Source organism: Talpa europaea (genome assembly GCF_964194135.1).
Source record: "Talpa europaea genome assembly, chromosome: 11".
Lineage (NCBI taxonomy): Eukaryota > Metazoa > Chordata > Mammalia > Eulipotyphla > Talpidae > Talpa > Talpa europaea.
In genome coordinates, this window is record NC_140078.1 from 75,630,796 (window position 1) to 75,653,455 (window position 22,660).

A 22,660-nucleotide genomic window follows, 5' to 3' on the forward strand; every position below is an offset into this window, starting at 1 on the left:
TTAAAAAGAAACCAACAAGATAGAACATTTCAGCTAAAACTTAAATTATACCATTGAATGGGGTGCCCCCTGCTGACTTTTAAACATAGACATTCTTAATCCTTTAGTTTTAATTTCTGGACAATGACAAATAGTAAGGTAGACCAATTCCCACCTTGGAGCCTTCTGGTATTGTCTTTAGTAGTCAATCACCTCTTCTCCCAGGAGGCCTTCTTTCACCTAGTTGATATTATCTGGATAACACATGGCGAAGGTCCCTCACTTAGTTGAGGGATAATCACCGATGAAGCAGGTATGTGTGTTAAGGAAAAACAAAATAGGGTAACATAACGTTATTTCTCTTCTTATAACATGTTACATGTTTTCGTTGTCATTATTTGTCTAAGACACTTTTCTAAGATATGCCTTTTAAAAAATCTGTTATGTGTGTCTGGTCATTATATTTACTCTGTTCCCTATTTTTGGATAGCATCACACTATTTTAAACATGAAACATTTTTGTGCTAAAGTTTTTGTGCCTGTTTCTTCTCTCTCCCCTCAATGCAGTGTCATAGAATTAGAGTGAATGAACGAGTGAAAGCTAGAAATGTTTTTGTGACATTTTGAGAAATAGCTAAGACACTCTTCAGAAACATTGCATAATTGGCATGCATTCCCAGTCAGTGTCTATAAAATACCCACCCTTTTGTTAGAGCTTTCAACAGTGAATTTTTATCAAGTTTTATTACCTCTACCAATCAACTTTATTTTCACATGTGATAATTCAATTTTACTATTTCACTTAAAAATTTTACTAATTGTGGGTAAATGTACATATCATCAAATATAATTTCAGCCATTTTTAAATGTATAATTTAATGGAAACAGTGTTGCTTAAATATCACCACTATAATTATCTAGGACCTTTTCATCATCCCAAACAGAAGATTTTACCCATTCAACAGTCTGTCCTTATGCCATTCTTTTTCCAGCCCTGATAACCTGTGTTCTTCTTATTTCTCTGCATTTAACCTAGTTAGGTGTCAAATATAAGTGGAAACATAAAACATGTGTTTTTTAGTGTCTGACTTATTTCAGTTAGCTTAATGTTTTCAGAGTTCATCCATTTTGTAGCATGTGTCGGGATTTCATTTCTTTTTATGGCTGAATAATATTCCGTGTGTGTGTGTTTGTGTGTGTGTGTGTGTGTGTGTGAGAGAGAGAGAGAGAGAGAGAGAGAGAGAGAGAGTAGCCCAGCCATACTTTATCTTTTCATCTGTTGATGAGCACTTCTGCCTTTTGGCTATTATAAATAATGTTGCAGGAAACATTGATATACATGTATTTGAGTCTCTGCTTGTAGTTCATTCGGGTATACACTTAAGGAGTGCAATTCCTGGATAATATAGTAGTACTAAGTTCAACTACTTGACTCACCATATTGTTTTTCACAGTGATTATACCATTTTACATTCCCACCAGTAAAGCATGAGGGTTTAGGTTTTTCTGTATCCTTCTAATATGTCCTCTCTCTCTCTCTCCCCACCCCTTCACTTTCTCTTGTGGTTAATGACTAATAATTGTTGAATATCTTTTCTTGTACTTATTTGCCATTTGTATATATATCTTTGGAGAAATGTCTGTCAAGTCTTTTGCTCATTTTCTAACTGGGTTTTTTTATGTTGTTGATTTGTAGTTTTTTTCTTTTTTTTTTTTTTTTACATATTCTAGATGTTAATTTCGTATCAGATATGAGTTACAAATATTGTATCCATCCTGTGGTTTTCCCCACTCTGGATAAATTTCCTTTGAAGCATCAAAGTTTTCTATTTAATTGAAACCCAGTTTTTCCAGTTTTTCCTTTTTTTTGCCTGTGCTTTTAGTCTCGTATCTAATAACTCATTGCCAGATTGAATGCCATAAAGCTTTTTTTTTTGTGTATGTTTTCTTCAAAGAGTTTTATTGTTTTTGTCTCTGATGTTTAGGCGTTTGATCCATTTAGAGGTTTGGTTTTTTTTTTTTTTTTTTTTTAATATTCTTTTTTTTTTTTTTTTTTAAATAGAGGCATGTTTTTATTTATTTATTTATTTGTTTGTTCTGTTTACACATGCACTGGGTACAGTCAGAAGCGCGGGAGGGTGAGAGAATTCACCAGAGCCAGAGCGGGGAGCAGAGCAGGCAGAAGGACCGAAGTACACTGCTGAGGGGAGCAGCGGGCGGCAGGAGAGGTCTGCGCGCCATCTGGGACCCTCCTCCGGTGGCCGGGGAGCAGCCGGGGATCGAACCGGTGCCGCAGAGGCCGCGGGCAGCTTCGCAACCCAGCGCTCAACCGCTGCGCCACCGGGGAGGCCCTGGTTTTTTTTTTTTAAATGGTGTGAGGTAAGGGTCCAACTTCATTCTTTTGGATGTGGATATTCAGTTTCCCTAGCACCATTTTTTCGAAGCATGTCCTTTCAACACTGAATGAAACTGGCCACCTGATTGATAGTCATTCCGCCATACATGTGAGCCTTTATTTCTGGGCTCTCTATTCCATTTTCCATAGGTCTGTCCTTAGGCCAGTAGTACCACAATGTCTTGATTACAAAAGCTTTAGAATGAGTTTGGAAATCAGAAAGAGTGAGACTTAGCTCTTAGTTCTTTTTCAAGGTTAGTCACTTTTTTGGGTTATTGATTGGCTATTTTAAAGTTATTTGGCTGTCACGGTCAATATTTATCTGATGCTAATGCCCACAATTGTGTAATGTAACTAGCTGAGATTGGTTCCTTGTGCTGACTTCTCACCAGACCCTGTTTTTTACAGACGGGCCAAGGTAGCTCGGGTGATTGGTTTACTGGCCGCCCACACAGCTGAACTCCAGGAAAAGACACCCGTTTTTGAGGTAATTTCTTTTATTAGTGAAATGTTATGAATAACAAAACAAAAATACTGTTCTTGGTTTTGTGCTGTAGAAAACATGGCTTTCATTGACCTTCATTTATGTTTTCTTTGTGGGTTATTATAAAATGGTAACTTCAACAAGCCTTGAGATTCAAATTTGGTGGTTCCTCTGCAACATGTTCTGTTGTTAAAGGTGCTTTGGTGGCATTGAAAGGCAGTGTATTCTGCTCATTGTTATTTCAGTTGCCTTTGGGTAAGCCTTAGTTTTCTTGCAGTCTAACATTTTATTATAACTAATGTATTTTCTAGTTAAAGCACAGCTTGTAATTAAAATTCTTTAGCCTTTCATCTTGAATTTAGTGGTTTTAGTCTCGCCATTTGTCAGCTACTTCTGACAGCAATTCTAGTATTTAACAGATTTTTCAAATAATAGATTTAATAAATTTTCAAATAATATTTTGGTTATATTTAGATAAATAATGTTATTAAAATTTTACATAAAGTTCAAAAAATTTTTAATGTGACTACAAGAACATTTTAAATTTACCTGTGTGGCTTGAATTATATTTTTGTTGGAAAAAAAAGAAAAAACATTGCTCTGAGCATGCAGCCCTAGAGGACAGCAGCACTAGTAGCAGCCACTAGAGGACACTCTAACACTGGAAACAAAGTTTTACAAGTTGAATTCATCTTTCAACTTCCAGAAGAAGCAGGCTTTATGAAGCTTAGCAGGGGGAAAGGAAACTGTGTTTCATTTTACCCCATTTTTTGAAGTTTCTAGGGCATGAAATGTGGTTTCATCCCATTGGTGATTGTTACCATTTGAGATTAATGAAAGCCATGACCAGCTCTCTAGAAAAACGCAGAGTCAACACCTTGTCCATGATTTCAGGGGGTTTGCGAACAGATTTCTGTAAAACTCACAGTTGGGTGTTTGTACATTATTTTTCAGTAAATAATTAATAAAATTTCAAGACTCCAGCACATTTTTATTTCTCACCAGCAGACAATAAAGATTAGGCTTTTTTTTAAAGTCATAAAAGCTCATTTTATCATTTATCTTTGTCTCCCACATACCTATACTCAGCAAAATAATGTGTATTTCTAGCACTCAGTGAACATAGGAAGATTTTGGTAAATGATTAAAAGAATAGTTGAAAAGTATGATGGTATAATTTGTTACAAAAAGATACAAGAGAGGAAGAAAATCTATTTTACTATCTTTATAATTTTTGTTAAAGATTTATTTATGCATACAAGACCTGGGGTACAGGCCAGAGATGCAGGGAAGAGGGGTGAGAGGATTCACCAGAGACAGAGTGGGGAACAGAACAGGCAGACTGACTGAAATACACTGCTGAGGGGAGCAGCAGGCGAGACAGGACAGGTCTGCTTCGCCATGTGGGTTGCTCCCTGGCCAGCCGGGGATCGAACTCATGTTGCAGGGGCTGCGGATTGCTTCATAGTGCGGTGCTTAGGGAGGCCCGACTACATTTATAATTTAAGCTCTTACATCTTATTCTGTCATCATTGGGTACAAAAATAGTTGGTCCTATTCTTTCTGTACTTAGAAGTATTTATTAAATTCTTCTTTATCTTGTCTGCAGAAAAGAATAGCCATCTTCTTAAACTCTTCCTCCTAAATAACAGATTTGTTCCTTGTAATCATTGTGGTTCTTATGTATTACAAATTTTAAGAAATATTCCTCCAGTATTAGTCTACATGTATTTATTCTTAAACATGCAGTGGATATATTTTAGGAAACTCAATATAGAATCCTAAAATTTTAAACTGGAAGGCATATTAACAGACATTCTAGCTTGAGCCCTTCATTTAGCGTTTTTGTTATGGACACTTTCTACATACCTAAAGGTGGAGAAAGACTGCAATAACCAGACACCAGGCACTCCCAATAATTATCAGCACTTTGCCAATCTTGTTTGCCTATAGCTTATCTCTCCTTCATCCTCTTTGCTCTCTCTTCTCCTTTCTCTTTCTACTACCTTCCCCCTTGTTTGCTATAGTATTAAAAAAAAAAACAGACATCATGTTTTTACTTAAATATTAAATACTTCACTCTGTGTGTGTGTGTGTGTGTGTGTGTACTGCAGCTAATAATGTGAAGGATTATAAGTGATATCTGTCTCAGCTCAGGGCGATAAACAAGCCAGCAGTGGTCACGCAGTGTCTGATGAGAAAGATGGCATCTCACAGTCCCTCCACACAAAAACTCCAGAGGAGATGACATGGATGCAGCAGGGGGTGCAAAGCTTTTCTACTATTTATAGAAGAAAAGGATTTAAAAAAAAAAGCCATAATATGGGATCATACCCCCCAAAATCATCCGTGATTCCTGAATAGCATTGAATACCCAGTGTTCAAACTTCCCTGATGGGCTCAGGCATGTCATTTTGTAATTTTTGCTTGAACCAGGATTAAATCAAGGTGCTGTATTCTATTCAGATATTACTGTCGAGTCTCTTAATTTCAAACATTTCCCTGTTTTTGAGTGCCGTTTCTTTATTAACGACAACTTGTCATTTGTTTTAACCCAAATCAGAATGTTGGGTGTTTTATTCTACTCTTTCAGTGTCAATTTAACATCATCTTCTATCAACTGTATTTTTTGTGAGCTGGTGGTTAGATATAGAAGTTGATTAGATTCAAGTTTGGTGTTCTTGGGGGCATCAGGCTTTCTTAAGGATTGGTGCTGCTTATTTACTATTGTGTCCTCAAGTGTTGTCAGGCTTGTCATTAAGAACGTTCCTACATTTTTAATACTTTTAGTGTGTTCCCTCCAATTTCTACCTATGTATGCTTTTATATTCTGTCCAGCTTCATTATTATTATTGGCAGAAGGGTTAGCTCAACACAGGTTCTTGACTATTACTAGACCAAGAGCATAGTGGAACCAATGGTTTATATTTGATAACTTAAAGTTATTAAACCTCTAACCAGAGTGATCAACAGAAAAGAGAAAACACAAATAACCAATGTCAAGATTAAAAGGGAGAGTCTTCCCCCACCCTCCCAAACAGCTCTGGCTTAGATGACTTCCTTGGTGAATTCAATCCCCTAATATATTTTAGTATACACAGATTTACTCCCTTATACATTAATAACGATTTCTGTTTGTGTTCCCTCAGCATCATTACGACAAGGTACAAGACAGGCAACATGGTACAAATGAGCATAGCACAGCATAGTGGGGGGCTCATGATGTAGATGCAGCCATGTCTCTTTGCATTTTGCGAGCCCATGGTCATAAGAGATGCAACTGCATAGGTAGAGAGCAGCTTAGTTCAGGGCAATCATCATCTAAGGTTCCTTACAGTTGTTTGTTTTCCTATTATGCGATTTTGAGTGTTATGTGCCCTTGAAGCCAGATTGGGCTGGTTGTATAGAAAACCAGAGGTGAGCTAGTGGTGAATATGGATGCAGATAAGGAATTTTGATTATATACCCAAGGCACATTTAAATGCTAATAGGAAAGGTACATTCTGGAGGACATCCTGGAAGGTAGGGTCTAGAAAGGATATAACTGGAGGTATATGCTCCTTAAAATGGTAGATAGGAATGAATCAAGGTGATTTGCTTTAGAGAAGGACAATGAATCCACTATAACAGGAAGAGAGGATTGATAAAGGTGGAAGGGGTGGGGGTAGATTTAGTGTTGGGAGGATGAAGAATCTTGTATCTAAAGGTTTCTGACAATGGAGTACATCTAGGCCACCATTAGAAAGATGGGGGTGAAGATTTAGGAGAAAAGGTGAAATTGTCAACTCAGAGAATAGGAAAGCTGGCTCACTAGGGAAAGAGAATAGGGAACCTCAGAAACCAAGTTTGTGATACAGAATTTAAGGTGATAAAAGCCAGTTAACCTGCCTAGTGGTGTGCCATTCTCTAGATGATACTTAGGTTTCAATGGTAATTGAGTTGAGTCTGTTGGAGAATGGCCACTCCCAAACCCTCTTTACGTAAGAGCCTAGGGTTTTTGACTTTTATAACCCAGAATCCAGCCTCTTTAGAAAAACAAGTAAAGCTGTGAAGAGGTGGTGAACTCATTGGCTTGGATGGTCTTGTTGAGTCTAAAAACTTATTGCTGAAGGACTTTGAATAAGGACATTTGAAAAGAGATGAGTGGAGGTTAGAGAGAGTTTGAATTTGAGAAGTACTGGAGATACTGTCAGGGTCGGGTTGTGACTGGGTGAGGGGCTGACTTGGGGTGGAGGAAAGATCAAAGGTCAGAGGGGTGAGGCCCAGAAACCGTGTGGTCAAAGTGCATCGTCTTCGTGGGTGTCTGAGGTGCTGCAGGTGAGGACAGGTGGGAAGGTGGGTGGTGAGCAAGGAGCCAGTGTCCTCTGGACCAAAGAGTGAGGAAGGGGCAGTGGCCAAGGGCACTGAGGGGAGAGTGGTGCAGTGTGAGGAAGAGAGACAATCACAGGTCACAGGTCTTTTGACAAGACAGGGCTTGGGAGTGTTGGCGGGAGCAGGAAGGACAACAGCCTCACCTTGCTTCAAAAGACACCTTGATTTGGATTCAGAATTACATTTGCTACTTGACAAGGTAACAGGAAGCATAGAGAGATGAATTTCCTACCAGAATCTCAGAGGAAATAATCTCTCTCTTTAGATGAAGTGCTATTTAAATTTGATCCATCACTCGACTTGGTTAACGCCAGGGTGCTGTCGTGTTTATATTACAGCTTCAGATAAAGCCCTAGTCGCAATGTCGCAGGCAGGACGGGCTTTTAAATTAGTCAACCATGTTTCTGCTTATAACGTTCTTTCTAAAACCTGCATTTGAGAAGGATCATCTTGTTGATGGCAATTTGCAAAAATGGTGCGCCGTTTTCCCTGAAAAAAAAAAAAAACTACGTTTAGTTTGTTGGATGTATAGTTTCATAGTCTTAAATGGCCCCAGAAGGTGCCTTGCACCCCCTGCTGCATCTGTGTTGTCTCCCCAGGAGTTTTCGTGTGGAGAGACTGTGAGATGCCATCTTTCTCATCAGATGCTGCGTGACCACTGCTGGCTTGTTTATCTCCCTGAGCTGAGACAGATATCATTTATAACCCTCCGCATTGTCAGTTGCAGTGAATTTGCCCTTGTACCTCTCTGTTAAACCAATTTCTTTTTCTGTTATTTTTTTGGGACAACATGGGAGACAAATTTGTTGAAAACGATAAAGAGCCAGAGTTGAATAATCTTCATGTCTTTGTATAGAATGGAGTGAAACATTCTGGATTTGTTCTATTAAGCCACAATGCTGGAGTGCAGATTACTTGGGGAATTTCCATATTTGAATCACTTTTGCATACAAATTAAACATCTCACATCAAAGAATTCTTAAAAGACTTGCTTCCTAATTTTTTATAATGATTGAGTTCATTTAATTTCTTACTTAACATCTTGTAGAACAATTTCTAGCTTCTGTGTTTTCTGCTCTAACTAATTTTTATACTCATTTTTTACCTGGACTCAAAACACACTTTTGTTACAATATTTTCCAAGAGGCAGTTGTGAGGCTTATATATTTAAATGTCATATAATTTAGTAATCTCTGGGAACCTAGCAAAGCATCACATTTAATTTTCTATTAGATGAAAGTAATGTGGAGCGAGAATTGGTGATGGAAAGAATTGCATAAAACACAACTAATCAGAGCTGATCCTTGAAGCAGAAAAATGCAATTTAAAATGAACCTCCTTTATATTTCCACTATTAGAGGAGTGTTGATGAATGGCTATTAGCATAGTAACAAGTAAATAATACTAATTATATATAGCACTGCCAAATAGTATTGAAGTTAAGTTCTTTGTGCCCTACTTTTAAATTCTTATGGCATCTAAAGCCTCATTTTTAATACAGGACAGTGGCAACTTGGCTTCTTAAGAAAACATTTATTAAAGACAATGTAGGGAACATAATTGTGTTCTACAGTCCCCAAATAAGTGTCATTTATCCCTCAATAACTACATGTATCATCTGCATCCCAGGAGATGGTTCATTAGCTAGAGAAGGGCTGTGTCCTGTGGCTGTGGCAGCCTTTGGAGTGAGTATATGCTGGTTTTCGCTGTCTGGAATGGCCTCCCCATCGTATTTGTCAGGCTTAGCGTGGTTGCCAGAGGGAAGTGGTGAAGGTGGAAAGAGAGGATGTGTGTGTCTGTCCAGTACAGGCATCAAAAGCCCTGGTTGCAGTGCCTGCATTGGTAAAAGATGTTCTTACGTTCATATTAGAAGAGCATTCCTGTTCTTTTCATGGGGGCAGCTTCTACACGGAGGCTTCCGCAGCTCTTACTTCCGCAGTATCTTTGCAGCTCCTTCCCTTAACCACTGCTGTGCAGTTGCTGTTGGTGGGCCTTTTTGCTTACCAAGTAGTCAGGGAGCAGAATTTAGAGGCTAATTCTATGATACTGATATGACATATTTCCTGTCCCCCATGATTCCAACAGTTTCTTTTACTTTTTAAAAATTTGCGTAAAACTAATGCAAATTAAAAGTATAAAACTAGTGAAGGCTGATAAGGCTTTTCCTCAAAATGAAGCCTAACAACGTAGTTGTGGGTCAGACTAAGCGTACAGTTCTGGCATTCCTTCTGTTGCTGTGGGGCTGGCCGTTGACATATACAATATTAATTATTTCACAATTTGCTAAGGAAATTGTTTAACAAGTTGCTAAGGAAAAAAATGGAAAGTCATTCTTTCGAAGGGAAATCAGTCATGGTCACTAATAGAGGGTACACTCAAATAGGGATAATTCAGTGATGGTGTATTTACAGAATGGTGAACTACGAGGGATGGTACCATATCCAGGATTAGTAATAGTGGACTTATTCTTACTTTTTGACCCAAATAGAAGAAGGGCAATGGAGAACATTTGGTTCCTAGAACCTAATAGAAAGGAGCAATAGCATGGATGGTTGGCACAAGTGCAGGGGACAGAAATGGCTAATTCATACTTGGAATAGACATCTGTCCCTATGGGGACAAAATGCTGTCTCCTTCATGATAGAGGGTTCCAGTGTAATCATCCTGCCCCTGCGTGGCTAGCTGGGCCCTTCCAGGAACAGAACCATGCTGTGGCAGTGGGGCACTCAACTCAGCCATGGTGTGTGGAATTCTGTGATGTTGAGCCTATGCTTGTCCTCCATCTTTGACTCCCTGCTGCTCTTTTTCTTCATGTGCTCATTGAGCAATCCCCAGGGCACCTGGTGAAAGATGTTAAGTGGCATCCACAGATGGTTCCATTCTTCCAGCTGACTGTCAGTGTCCTCTGGTGGCATTTATGTAAGTGGGTTATCGATGTATTTACTCTGTTACCATTCTAATAGCTTCATCTGTACCTTTCTCCCCCAGACTCTAGTTTTTTCAAAATGAAATTTTGTTCTTTTCAAGTTTTTGATCCTCTGGCTGGCAATAGAGCCATCCCTTAGTGTGTCTTTCTCTGTTTATAGCAAATGTAGATGCTCCACCCAAAGTTGTGCACACTTGGGAGATTTCCTTTCACCAGTGCCTTTGTGGGCCCCCTTTGAGTAGGGTTGCAGTGACATGGAGTTTTGTCCACTTTCTGCTGGTGCCAGCACACCATGCAAACCCGTAGGTGATCCAGGCCTATGCTTTTCCTCGTAATAGGGAGGGACGATGTATGGAGCTCATAGGAAGTGAGGGGTGGGGGTTGAGAAAGGAGAGGCAGCTGAGCAGTGGGAGCACCTGCATACCCAGTGAATGAGTCTGCTTGGCTTGGGTTGATACATATCATTACAATTTTAAAATGTTACTGTGCATAATCGATGTTACAATGACATCCTATGTTATGGTGACATCCAATTCATGATGAGCATATCAGGTCCCATCGTATTCCATGGGCAAAAAAGTTCAGTATCAACCAGGACTCACCAGTAAGCTGAGAGGTGTGTAGGTTGTGGCCCGACCCTTGACCGCACCAGACTGGGGGAGGAAAGACATTTCTAAGGGAGTGGGTCCCTGTCAGATTATATATTCAGAGGGCAGAACGCATGTATGTTGTAGTTTGTTGTCCCCCAGACTAAACACCGTGCAGGACAGGTATTTCCACAACAGGAGACTGAGTGGCAATAAGAAGAGGTTCTGGATGGCTGTAGGCTGAGAACTAACACATTTCTTTTGCAGTTGAAATTACTGACATCTGAAAAAAAAAAAGAAGGAAGCCAGGAAGTTGATAAAAGTTCGAGTACCAAGGCTTCTAAACTTTTCACATAGTAAAAGGCTGTATATTATTTGCCTTTCCCGACAGTTCATTATCTTTAAGAGGAGGATCTACCCGTTATAGGTTGTTTACATTTAGGTCTCAACAGGGAAGTGACAAGAGAGCAGTTCTTGCTTTTCCTCCCTGATTATCTAGTTTGAGGAGTTAGATGCCAATTACAGATGCCAACTTGAGTGCAGTTACCTAATCAACATGCAGAGAATTAGAGATTAAAGGTTAGTTCACAGAAGGTAATGGTGAAAGGATGTCCAGATGTCACCAAGGAGCTCTTCTTTCAGACAGCCTTTCGAGCACATTTCAGTGATTAAGTACAGAATAGAACCTTATTTTTTTCGGTTTTATCATCTTTGTGCTCTCTGCGTCATCAGCCTTCCTTTCCCTGTCTAGAGTTTGCTTGCTCTCTCTCTCTCTTCCTCCCTCTCTCCCTCTTTCCTCCCTCCTTGTGAAAAGTAGGATTTCAGGTTTTAAGTCTACAGATGTGATGTTACTTGGCAAAGCTTAATCAGAAATACAAGATCCAAAGGGTTCTAAGATTAAGCATGAATAAAATTGAAGAAAAGCTTGTAAGATTTCTAATGCTGTTATTTTGTATGCCCTACCTATGTTTGTGTCATTGAAGTGATGTTCTAAGAAAGAAAACTATCATCTATTGAAATTCTCTTTTCAATTGTGATTATGTAATGCCTCTTATTTAAGGGGTTCAGAAAGAATAAGAAACAGAATCATTGTAAAAGATCCTGCTGCTGGGGCCTCCCAGGTGGCGCAGCTGGTTGAGCACAGTGCTGTGAAGCTGTCCGCAGTCTCCGCAGCGCTGGTTCGATTCCCGGCCGGCCAGGGAGAATTCCACATGGTGAGGCAGACCTCTCCTGTCACGCCCACTGCTCCCTCAGCAGTGCTTTTGGTCTGTCTGCCTGTTCTGCTCCCAGCTCTGTCTCAGGTGAAGCCTCTCACCCTCCCGCATCTCTGGCCTGTACCCCAGTTCTTGTATACATAAAAATTAAAAAAAATTATTAAAAAAAATAAAAGATCCTGCTGCTGTTGTAATGACTGCTGCATCATCTTCCATTGGGAGCAGTTACTTGGGGTTTAAGAAATGTCTACTTAGTAAAACACTGACCAAACAGGAAATGTCAGATACTTTCTGAGTCTGGACTTTAATTCAGTTTCTATTTGAAGTAGCTAATTGTATACTGTGTAACAGACATTAAAAAAAAAAACTATGAGGATCAAGAGCAAGCACATTATGTCTGTGTAAGTATCAGCATGTTAGTTTTGTAACTGCAGAACTTCCTTGCCTTTGTATTCTTAATTTATCATTTTCTGCTTTGTATTCTTAATTTATCATTTTCTGCTTTCTGCCTTTGACTTTAGAGACTCAGTGCAGGGAACGTGGTATTGAAGCACATTTGACCTTTTCATGTCAATCTGATGACTTCAGATAGAGGCAAAAAAGGCCCAGCAATAGCTACTCAAAATTGTTTTAAAATGAATTTTGAATTCAAGGTAGTTTACAAAATAGCAGCACAATCTGAAGTTATTATTTATATATAGTAATCAACCAACCAATCATGCCTGTGGTCCCAGAAGATAGTTTCCATTAGGGTAATAGAAGCATATGATGATGTAGACATGCCCAAAGTGTAATGATACTTGAAATAAGACTCCTTAAAACCTCTTCATTTTCCTTAAGTTTTTAAAAATAATAATATTGGGCCTCCCCGGTGGCGCAGCGGTTGAGCGCTGGGTTGCGAAGCTGCCCGCAGCCTCTGCAGCGCCGGTTCGATCCCCGGCTGCTCCCCGGCCACCGGAGGAGGGTCCCACATGGCACGCAGACCTCTCCTGCCGCCCGCTGCTCCCCTCAGCAGTGTACTTTGGTCCTTCTGCCTGCTCTGCTCCCCGCTCTGACTCTGGTGAATTCTCTCACCCTCCCGCGCTTCTGACTGTACCCAGTGCTTGTATAAATAAATAAATGAATCTTTAAAAAAAAATAAAAATAATAATATTACCATAATACTGGAATATCGATCCTATTTTTATCTTTTAGGTTCAGTGTTTGAAAGTAGGGTGAATTTTTACAGATTATAGGGAAATTTGGATAAGTATGATACCCAAATATTTCTTGGATTTCTGAGTTTGAGGAAGAGCTAAACAATATTTACCCTTTTCATTCCATATTTAGTATTGGCATTTGCGAATGTCATTGTCTATAGATCCACAAAAACTTATTTTTCTCCTTGGTATATGCCATTTATGTGGTACAGTTGTTTATGGCTATCATCTTCCTTTTTTATATTAATAGCTTTAAAATTAAAAAATGACAGGTGGAAAGCTGTACAAATAATACTGTAGAGCAACATGATCTGCTGTGTACTGGCAAATGCTGTCCAAAGGTAAAGTCTGCACATAAAGTGTCAGGTTGCTGTGGCGTTACTGGCATAGATTATAGGACCTTACCTACTTCCCTCTATTTCATGTCCGTCCCCCAACCCCGCCCTTGACAATCACTAATCTGTTCTCCATTTCTATTAAAAAAAGCCTACCTTGGGCCTCCCTGGTGGCGCAGTGGTTGAGCGCTGGGTTGCAAAGCTGCCCGCAGCCTCTGCGGCGCCGGTTCGATCCCCGGCTGCTCCCCGGCCACCAGAGAAGGGTCCCACATGGCGCGCAGACCTCTCCTGCCACCTGCTGCTCCTCTCAGCAGTGTACTTTGGTCCTTCTGCCTGTTCTGCTCCCTGCTCTGGCTCTGGTGAATTCTCTCACCCTCCCGCGCTTCTGACTGTACCCAGTGCATGTATAAACAAAAAACAAACAAACAAACAAACAAGCAAACAAATAAATAAATGCCTCTATTAATTAAAAAAATAAAAAAATAAAAAAAGCCTACCTTGGGATTGGCTTTTTTCATGTAGCATAATTCTCTGGAGATTTGTACAGGTTGTTGCATGTATCAATAGTTCTTTTTTGTTGCTGAGTAGTATTCTGTGATGGTTGTATGATAGTTTATTTAACTGTTTGCCTGTTGAAAGACGTCTATTGTTTCCAGCTTTGAGAACTGTAAATAAAATTGCTATAAACATTGGTATATGGTTTTTGTGTGGATGAAAGTCTTTATTTCTCTGGGATAAATACTCAGGAGTGCAGTTGCTGGGTCCTATAATAATAGCATGCTTAGTGTTCTTTTTTCCTCTTTGACAAAGTGTTTTCAAGAGTGGCCTGTACCATTTATATCCCCATGAACAATGTATAAATGATCCATTTTCTCTCCATCCTCAGCAACATTTGTTGTTGTCACTACTTTTCTTTCTTTTTTTTTTTGCCTCATCTAGATGTGTGGTGATATCTCATTGTGGCTTTAATTTGCATTTTCCCTGGCACTAATGATGTTGAACAACTCTATGTGCTTATTTGACTGGTGTCAAGTTTATTCTTTACTTAGCCCTAGATCCTATGCTTTTTTTTTTCCCTATTAGTTTGAGTTTACTTTTAAATCCTTGATCCATTTTGAGTTTTTTTTGTAGAAAGTTGTTGGATTTTGGTTGAGGTTTTTGTTTTTCTTATGGATAACCAGGTGTCCCAGCCCCATTTGTTGAAAGGACTGACTTTCTTCCATGGGATTGCTTTGCACTCTTGTCAAAAATCTTGGCCATACTGGGCCTCCCCGGGGGCGCAGCGGTTGAGCGCTGGGTTGCGAAGCTGCCCGCGGCCTCTGCGGCTCCGGTTCGATCCCCGGCTGCTCCCCGGCCACCAGAGGAGGGTCCCACATGGCGCGCAGACCTCTCCTGCCGCCCACTGCTCCCCTCAGCAATGTACTTCGGTCCTTCTGCCTGCTCTGCTCCCCACTCTGGCTCTGGTGAATTCTCTCACCCTCCCGCGCTTCTGACTGTACCCAGTGCATGTATAAACAAAACAAACAAACAAATAAATAAATAAAACATGCCTCTATTAAAAAAAAAAATCTTGGCCATACTGGTTTGGAGTTATCTCTATAGAGTCTGTGTTCTGTTCCATTCATGTACCTGTCTGCCCCCCTGCCAGTGCCCCCATCTTAACAATTGCAGCTACATATTAAGTCTTGAAACCAGGTAGAATAATTTCAACCACTTCATTCTTTCTCAAAATTCTTGTGGTGGTTCTGTTTCTTTTGTTCTTCCTCATAAATTTTAGAAAAATTTTGTCAATGTCTATAAGAAATCTTGCTGGGATGATTTGACAGGTGTGTACATATGGCTCATGTATCTATTGTATGCTTTGTGCAGTTTATTGTCTGTTAGTTATAACTCAATAAAGCTGTTTGAAAAAATACCACATCAACAAGTAAAATAACTCACTCCAACTTGCCCAGACTCCTGTTTACAAAGTGAAGCCATGTTTGGGTATAATTTCTATAATTATATCTTTGTTGACAATGAGAACTGGTATTGTCTGCGCCCCACATTTTGAGTCACACTGTTTTAGAGCAGTGCTTTCATGCTATTTTGTATACAGCTTTTTTCTCTTTCAGAATTGGGCCGTTTTGTAGGTATCATACTGAAAGTGTCTACTTCATAGTCACACTCTGGTTTGATTCATTTATGTTCTGTTGTATGGATTCTGGCGTTGGGGGTATTTGATCTTCTTAGCATGGCTCCTAGGAAATTACCTAGATCTGTTAAATTTTCAGCTGAATTTAAAAGAGGATCATGTTGAAACTTTGGTATAATATTCCCAACCCCAGATCATTTATAAGTTTAATGATGTGTGAGTATTTCTCAAGCCGGGAACTGATGGAGTATACTTGGGATCTGGCGAGGTGAAATCTGTGTTCAGATTCTGCCTGTCCAAGTGAACAGGAGCAAACGGCAGGATTTTTCCCAACCTCAGTTTCCTGTCTGTACAGATAGAGCAACAATTGCCCTCCCAGTATTAGGGACACACATGCATATGTGCTTGGTGCTATGTGTAACTGATAGGTGCTATGTATATGTAAGTTCATTTCACTGGATATATTTGTATCTTCATCTGAGAATGAAGGAATAAGGAATAAGGACCATATTTTGGAAATAATTTGGAAACTAGTTTTTAAAACTGGGAGGTGGATTTTTTAGTGTATCTTGCCTTTTTTTTTTTTTTAAAGATTTATTTATTTTTTTAATTATACAGTAGCTAGGGTACAGGCCAGAGGTGCGGGAAGGTGGAAGGATTCACTAGAGACAGAGCAGGGAGCAGAATAGGCAGACAGACTGAAAGCACCGCTTAGGGGAGCAGTGGGAGCAACAGGAGAGGTCTGCTGCACCATCTGGGAATCTCCCTGGCCAGCCTGGAATCGAGCCCATTCTGCAAAGGCTGTGCACAGCTTCATAGCACTTTGCTCAACCCACTGTGCCCCCGGGGAGGCCCAGTGTGTCTTGCCTTTTAATAAATGTAGGTAGGTGGAGGAACTGAGAGATACATGTGAAATAATAGACTTTTTTTCTCTTTTCAGGGAATTGCTCTCCTAACTGAATTAATTAGGGAAAACTTCAGGAACAGCAAATTAAAACAGTGCCTTTTACCAACCCTTGGGGAGCTGATCTACCTCATAGCCACCCAGGTGAGACTGTCTGATTAACTCCATTGCTGTTTGCCATGTTCTGACGTATCCTAACTGACAAGTATTAATATCCTATAAATGTTTTTTTGACTTTGCCCCTTAGAGCATGCCTAAGGAACTTAGGAGAAATTTTACCTTTGGGGGAAGAGAGACTCTCAGTCTGTGTCTCTCTATCTCTAGCTGTCTATCTTCTTCCCTTTCACCTAGTGCCTCTTTGCCTAAGAGAGGTAAAATCTGAGGCCATATTTTAAAACTAAATGGATGGAACCCCCCCAAACTACACCCCAGAATACTGCTTATTTAACTCCTTCAGGCATGAGGAAGCCATTGGTTCTTCCAGTATAAATGCACCATTTCAGTTCAAAAATCTACAAATATAGTTGTGCAAGTATAGTTCATAACATGGTCATGAGAATTGCAGTATTTGACTTCGTATTTCTGAAGTTACAATATGGAAGTGCTGCCAAATTCAACAAAGGAAACTTAAGATTTTATTACTGTGGTTTTATAGAATATAATTGAATAATAATAAAATTATGAACTATTTAATGTGATACTCTGAGAATTTCAAATAAGTACCAGTAATAAGTTAATCAGGAAATTCTCTCATTGAATTTCTTAAACTTTGTTTCTAGAACTTGCTTCAGTGTTGTATAACCTGAGTGTCTTTAGTATGTAAATTAAGCTGATTTTCTTGACAATCATTGTTTTAATGCATTGTTGTAAGACATTAGTTTTATTTAAATCACTTTGTTCCATAATTAGTAGTGATAGCTGGTTCAGCAAATCTCCTTTATTCTTCTTTTTCACAAATGTCTTGGCTATTCCTGGCCCTTCACATGTCAGAATAAATTTTAAAATTCAGCTTGTCCAATTCTCCAAATCATCATTTAAAAAAACTGCTTTGGCTCTGCAGACCAATTTGGGAAGCATTAATATCTTTATGATTTTGAGTCTTGCAGTTCATGTTTGAAATTAAACTGGCTCTGTATACTGATTAAGGAAATATTGCTATATTTCCAATATACACATGCACAAAATATGTCGTTTCCATTTATTAAAAAATATTCACTAAAGTCATTTAATTCTATCCATAAAGTTTTTTTTTTTCATACCAATCTTTGTGGGGTTTTTTTTTTCTCTTTGGTAATTATGTATTTTAAAAAGGCAGTACATTCACTAAACTAGAAAACTAACAAGTAAAGAAAGCCATATGGGTAGAAGCCTCTTTTCAAAATATTTTTGTCCCATTCCATCTCATTCCCCCCAAAATAACTATAATTATTTTCTCTTGTTGAAGTTACTTTTGTACATATGAGCAAATAGAAATATATATTGTCCTTTTAATTTATTTTAATTTATTTTATTTTGTCTTGTTTTATATGACAAATAGAAACTTTTCTTTTTCACTTAATAATTATATAATATTACAGATAGTACATGGAGATGTAGATACTAGAGCTATTAATTAATGTGGGTCTTTTTTTAAAAAACTATTTATACATACAAGAGCTGGGGTACAGGGCAGAGATGTGGGGGGTGAGAGGATCCACCAGAGACAGAATGGGGAACAGAACAGGCAGACTGACTGAAATACAGTGTGAGGGGAGCAGCGGGTGAGACAGGAGAGTTCTGCCTTGCCATGTGGATTTCTCCCTGGCCGGCCGGGGCTCAAACTCGTGTTACAGAGGCTGTGGATTGCTTCATAGTGCGGTGCTTAACCTAATTTTGTGCCACCAGGGAGGCCCAAATGTGGGTCTTTCTTAATCAGTACTCAGAGCCCTCTTCATTCCTCCCAACCTCTCTCTCATATGGAACATTCTCCTTTGTGCCAAGTTTTGTGAAAGGTAGTTCTTCTTTGCAGTTCTTTGTACATGGGATTGAAGAGTTTATTTCTGCTTATTTTTACCTTGGCCCTCAAGGCCTTGACATCAAAGCTCAAATTTACCAAGTTTTGCAAGCTCTCAGAGTAAAAGCAAACTTCTGTGTTCAGTTTATTGCTTCATGCTTGCAGTTGTCTATTTTTTTTTTTTTTTTTTTTTTACAAAAAAAACTAGTTGACAACAAGCTACAGTTGACCATTGAACAGCACTGCTTTGGTCTGTGTGGGCCCACTTATACATGGGTTACTTATAAACAGACAATATTAAACTTATGGTATCGATGAGTACATCCGTCCATTTCTGTGAAAGTATTTCCTCTTCCACATGACCTTCTTAATGACATTTTCTTCTCCCCAGCTTCCTTTGTTTCAGGAGTATAGTATATAATACGTATAATGTACAAAATGTGTTAATTGACTGTGTATATTTTCAGTAAGACTTCTGGTTGACAGCAGGCTTTTAGTAGTTTGGTTGGGGAGTTAAAAGTTCTATGCAGGTTTGTGACTGCTTGGAAGTTGGTGCCCCTAAACCCTGGTGCTGCTAACCCCTGCATTGCTCATCATCAACAGTATTCTGATTTAAATGTAGAGAATAGATTGGAGAATAGTGTAAGCAGATTCTAAGAAACTAAATGAGAATTAACAGAACAGTAATACAAATAGGGGTGAGAAGTGGCTATTTCAGAAAGGAGAATGTCAAGGTGGCTGAAAGTAGTTTAAGGTCTAAAAGACTAAAACAAGCCCAGCAGATTGACATGGAAGCTTCTGTAACTCAACAAGGTATGTTGTGTATATTTATTTAAGTTGGCACGAGGGAGCAGAAGTCAGATGGCAGCTTGATGAGGATTTATTGGAAGTTTGGGGAACAAAGCCAGTGGAAAGCAAGAATGGTGGTGAAAGGGATAAGAGGAGCCTGGAGCAAGAAGCCCTGTTTTGATGAGAGAGAGCGAACCCATTGTAGTGGAGTCAGAAAGGATCCATTTGGGACTGGTCATTGGAAATCTGGGAGCAATAAGGGGTAGTCCATAACCTAGTGACCCTGAAGGCAGGATGGGAATGAGATGCTGAGCCCCAGTGGAGAGGGCAGAGGAGTCTGTCTTGTGACGACTTCTGGGCTTGAGTCGATGACTCCAGGTGTAGGTAGGTAGGTAGGTCAGTGGTTCCTTTCTCACGACTTCTAAGATCTCTGTGAAGGCGGGAAGTAGGGGAAGTGGTTGTAGGGTCACAGATTTGAAGTGCGGGGACTTGGTCAGAGAGAGAAACTCCCCTCGGAGCCCAGTTGCTTGCATGGAGGCCTGGAGGAAACAAGCTTCTGGCTCCTTCCAAGGTGTGGGTTTCCCCAGACAAGGAAAACAGGAACCCTTGTGTGTGTGTGTGTATGTGGTGGTGGGTGGGTGGCAGAGGGTGTCCTTAAATGATAGACCAGGTTCTAAGTGGGAGGCAGGGTAGGTAGAAGAACAGGGTGGTGGTGGGGAGTTTGAGTCCAGTGATATCAAAGAAAGCCTGTGTTGGGCATTCGAATAAGTGAGCTGGAGGGAAGAAAGTTGTGTTTGGAAGTTCAGTTTGGTGTCGAACTAGAGACTTCCAAGTGAGAGCAGATCCTGAGGTTAATGTCTGGATTATGACCATATATGAATTTTGTAATCAAAGGTACAGTTTTAATGGGTCACAGTTATCATAATGGGGATTAAATATATTTTGACTGGTAATATGCTGATTTTAACATTTTGACAATCTTAGGGAATTATTTTTTCTCAGCAGAATCTAATTTCTTCTGCTTTAAAGAGATTAACTTTTTTCTACCTTTCTGTGTGCCCTCTGATTTCTGTGTAATTTTATTTGATAGGCTGTAACAGTGTTCTCGTGGCTATGGCCCTAATTTGGTTCTTCTGTGAGAGAATTATTGCTGATGTCATTAAAATGAGCACACCTGCTCAGCACATTGCTTATTTCTGTTTAGCACGTTGTCTTGCTAGGTCACACACTGTCTTTTACCTGTGCCTATGGGTCATCCTGAGGTGTTATGCCAAGCTGTGTACTTTGTGCTTTCAAGTCTTTGCAGATAATGCAATACCTTTTAAGTAGCAATGTCTGTATTATCCCCTGCAGTTGCCCATAGAGTGGTTTTTCTATCTGTTGCATCCTACTGTCAGTTCTTTTCACATTGCTGCTGATGAGGGGACCTTGTCAATAGCACATATGCCAGAGAAAGAAATGGAAGAAATACCCTGTATGTGCCATGCAGTGAAAAGACAGCAGATCATAATTGTCAGGTAGTAAGTAGTTCTTTAAATATAGCAATAAGATGTTTTAGATAGTTTGTGTACTTGAAGCTGTGGCTTTTTCTTGAAATGGTAAATATCTTTTGTGTTGTCACTACCTTTCCTTCCGCTTCATTTTTAGGGAGAGAAAAAAAGGAACCCTAGAGAATGCTGGACTGTTCCCTTGGCTGCATACACAGTGCTAATGAGGTGCCTTCGGGAAGGGGTAAGGCTCCTTTGTTGTCCTCTGTAGATGCCCGCAATTGTAATAGCCCTTCAGGCACTGTGTGAGGATTGTAGCCTGCAGCAGTATAGGAGCTTGTCAACCAGACATTGCTCCTGAATTTAAATAATCCCGACAAGCCACCCTGAGCCGTGACTTATGGTGGAGCAAGTGTAAAAATGCACTGGCTTTCTCATTCATGTGTTTAAACATCTTGCTTTTTAAAAGATGATAGCAAGCAGAAAACATCCTCTTATACCTCACCACTTTTAAAGTTAGTATAATGAGAATTTCATGTGACCCCCAAATGTGCTATGATTATCTTGCTATGTTGCAGTTTTGCATTTGGTTTAGAATGGGGGGGCTCCCCCTGGCATCCACTGATTTTAATATTAAGGAGTATTTATTATGTGATGTGATCTTTCAATTTATTCACATCATTTCTAATGTTACCCCAATCGCCAAAACCATCCAGCTGGTCAACCCACCAATGGGTGGGTGTAGCTTCTGTGTAAAAGGATTGTGTAAAGGATTTAGTAACTGACCTAAAAGGTTGGCATTTTCTGTTTGCTTTAAACCATTTGACATTGTTTCACTCAAGGCAAAGCCATAGGCTAAAAACATTCCTGAAGGAATGGAAAAAATATGTCACAACAAACATCTTCCTTTCGAGTTCATCATTTCCTGTGTTGTAATGGAACAATGTTCCAAGAGTAGTCAAGCTCTCCGAGGTTTCCCCTGCTGACCCAGAAATGAAGTTTGAACACTTCCTAGCCTGTGGGGTTGAATACAGTCAGTTGTCGTTATGGGATACGAATGAAGCCAGTCAATTATACTTTCCCAATAAAATGAGAATTAGGTCATTTTTATCTGTCGTCAAAAGACATCTGGGTTTCTCACTTAAAGACCTCGTAAGTAGGCACACTTGGGGAGACATAGATGAAGAAGGTAAAATTTCTATTTACACACAGACCCCCATCTACTATGGGAAAGAAGATAAAAATATTAAGTAGAAAATGTCAAATTATAAATGCCAAAAACCAAAATGTAGAAACTGAAAGGAGAAAGAAGTCTTCTAGGAATTCTTTAAACAATCTGTAAGAAATTTTTAAAAACTGTAAAAACTTTGTATCTTTGAGTTTTAAAACTTTCAATTAATGCCTAGGAAAAGATGATTCATTCTAGTCCATGAGGTTGTATCTTTTATGGAATATCTCCTCTCTGCCCCTCTCATGTTTAGCATTGTAGACATATTATGAATACTTACATACATGTATATAGTTACTAAACAGTTATTGATAATAATTGTAAAATAACCATTAGAAGCATTCTTGCTTTTTCCTGTCTTGGAGTGGATTGTGAATCATGTGTATTTTTCATGGCGAAAGGGGGAGAAGCAGAACTCTCTAAATTTTGAAAATTTCATGTTGTAATTTGAAAAGCATTAAATAAGGGCTTTGGCACTATCTACACTAACATTTCCCCTCTAAAACAGAAAAATTAGGGAGGGGTGATTATTCTCCCTGAACATGAATTTCTGTCTTTACAAAAATTGTAGCAGTTCTTTAACATAATTATTTAATGTATGCTGGATGTAGTTGAAAGTAAAATAGTTTTCAAGT

The 22,660-nt window shown here is 39.3% G+C and overlaps 1 protein-coding gene across 2 annotated transcripts in view; it reads left to right on the plus strand.

The window, feature by feature from the left end:
- The window catches only part of ULK4 (unc-51 like kinase 4), a gene marked incomplete at its 5' end in the record, with an annotated part of 374,670 nt that overhangs the window by 32,895 nt on the left and 319,115 nt on the right, over positions 1-22,660 (plus strand). For both annotated transcript variants that reach the window (XM_084248396.1, XM_084248397.1), the window contains 3 exons: positions 2,783-2,861; positions 16,565-16,672; positions 20,958-21,041. In XM_084248396.1, the coding sequence (XP_084104522.1) occupies positions 2,783-2,861; positions 16,565-16,672; positions 20,958-21,041 (271 nt within the window). The remainder of the gene's footprint in view (positions 1-2,782; positions 2,862-16,564; positions 16,673-20,957; positions 21,042-22,660) is intronic.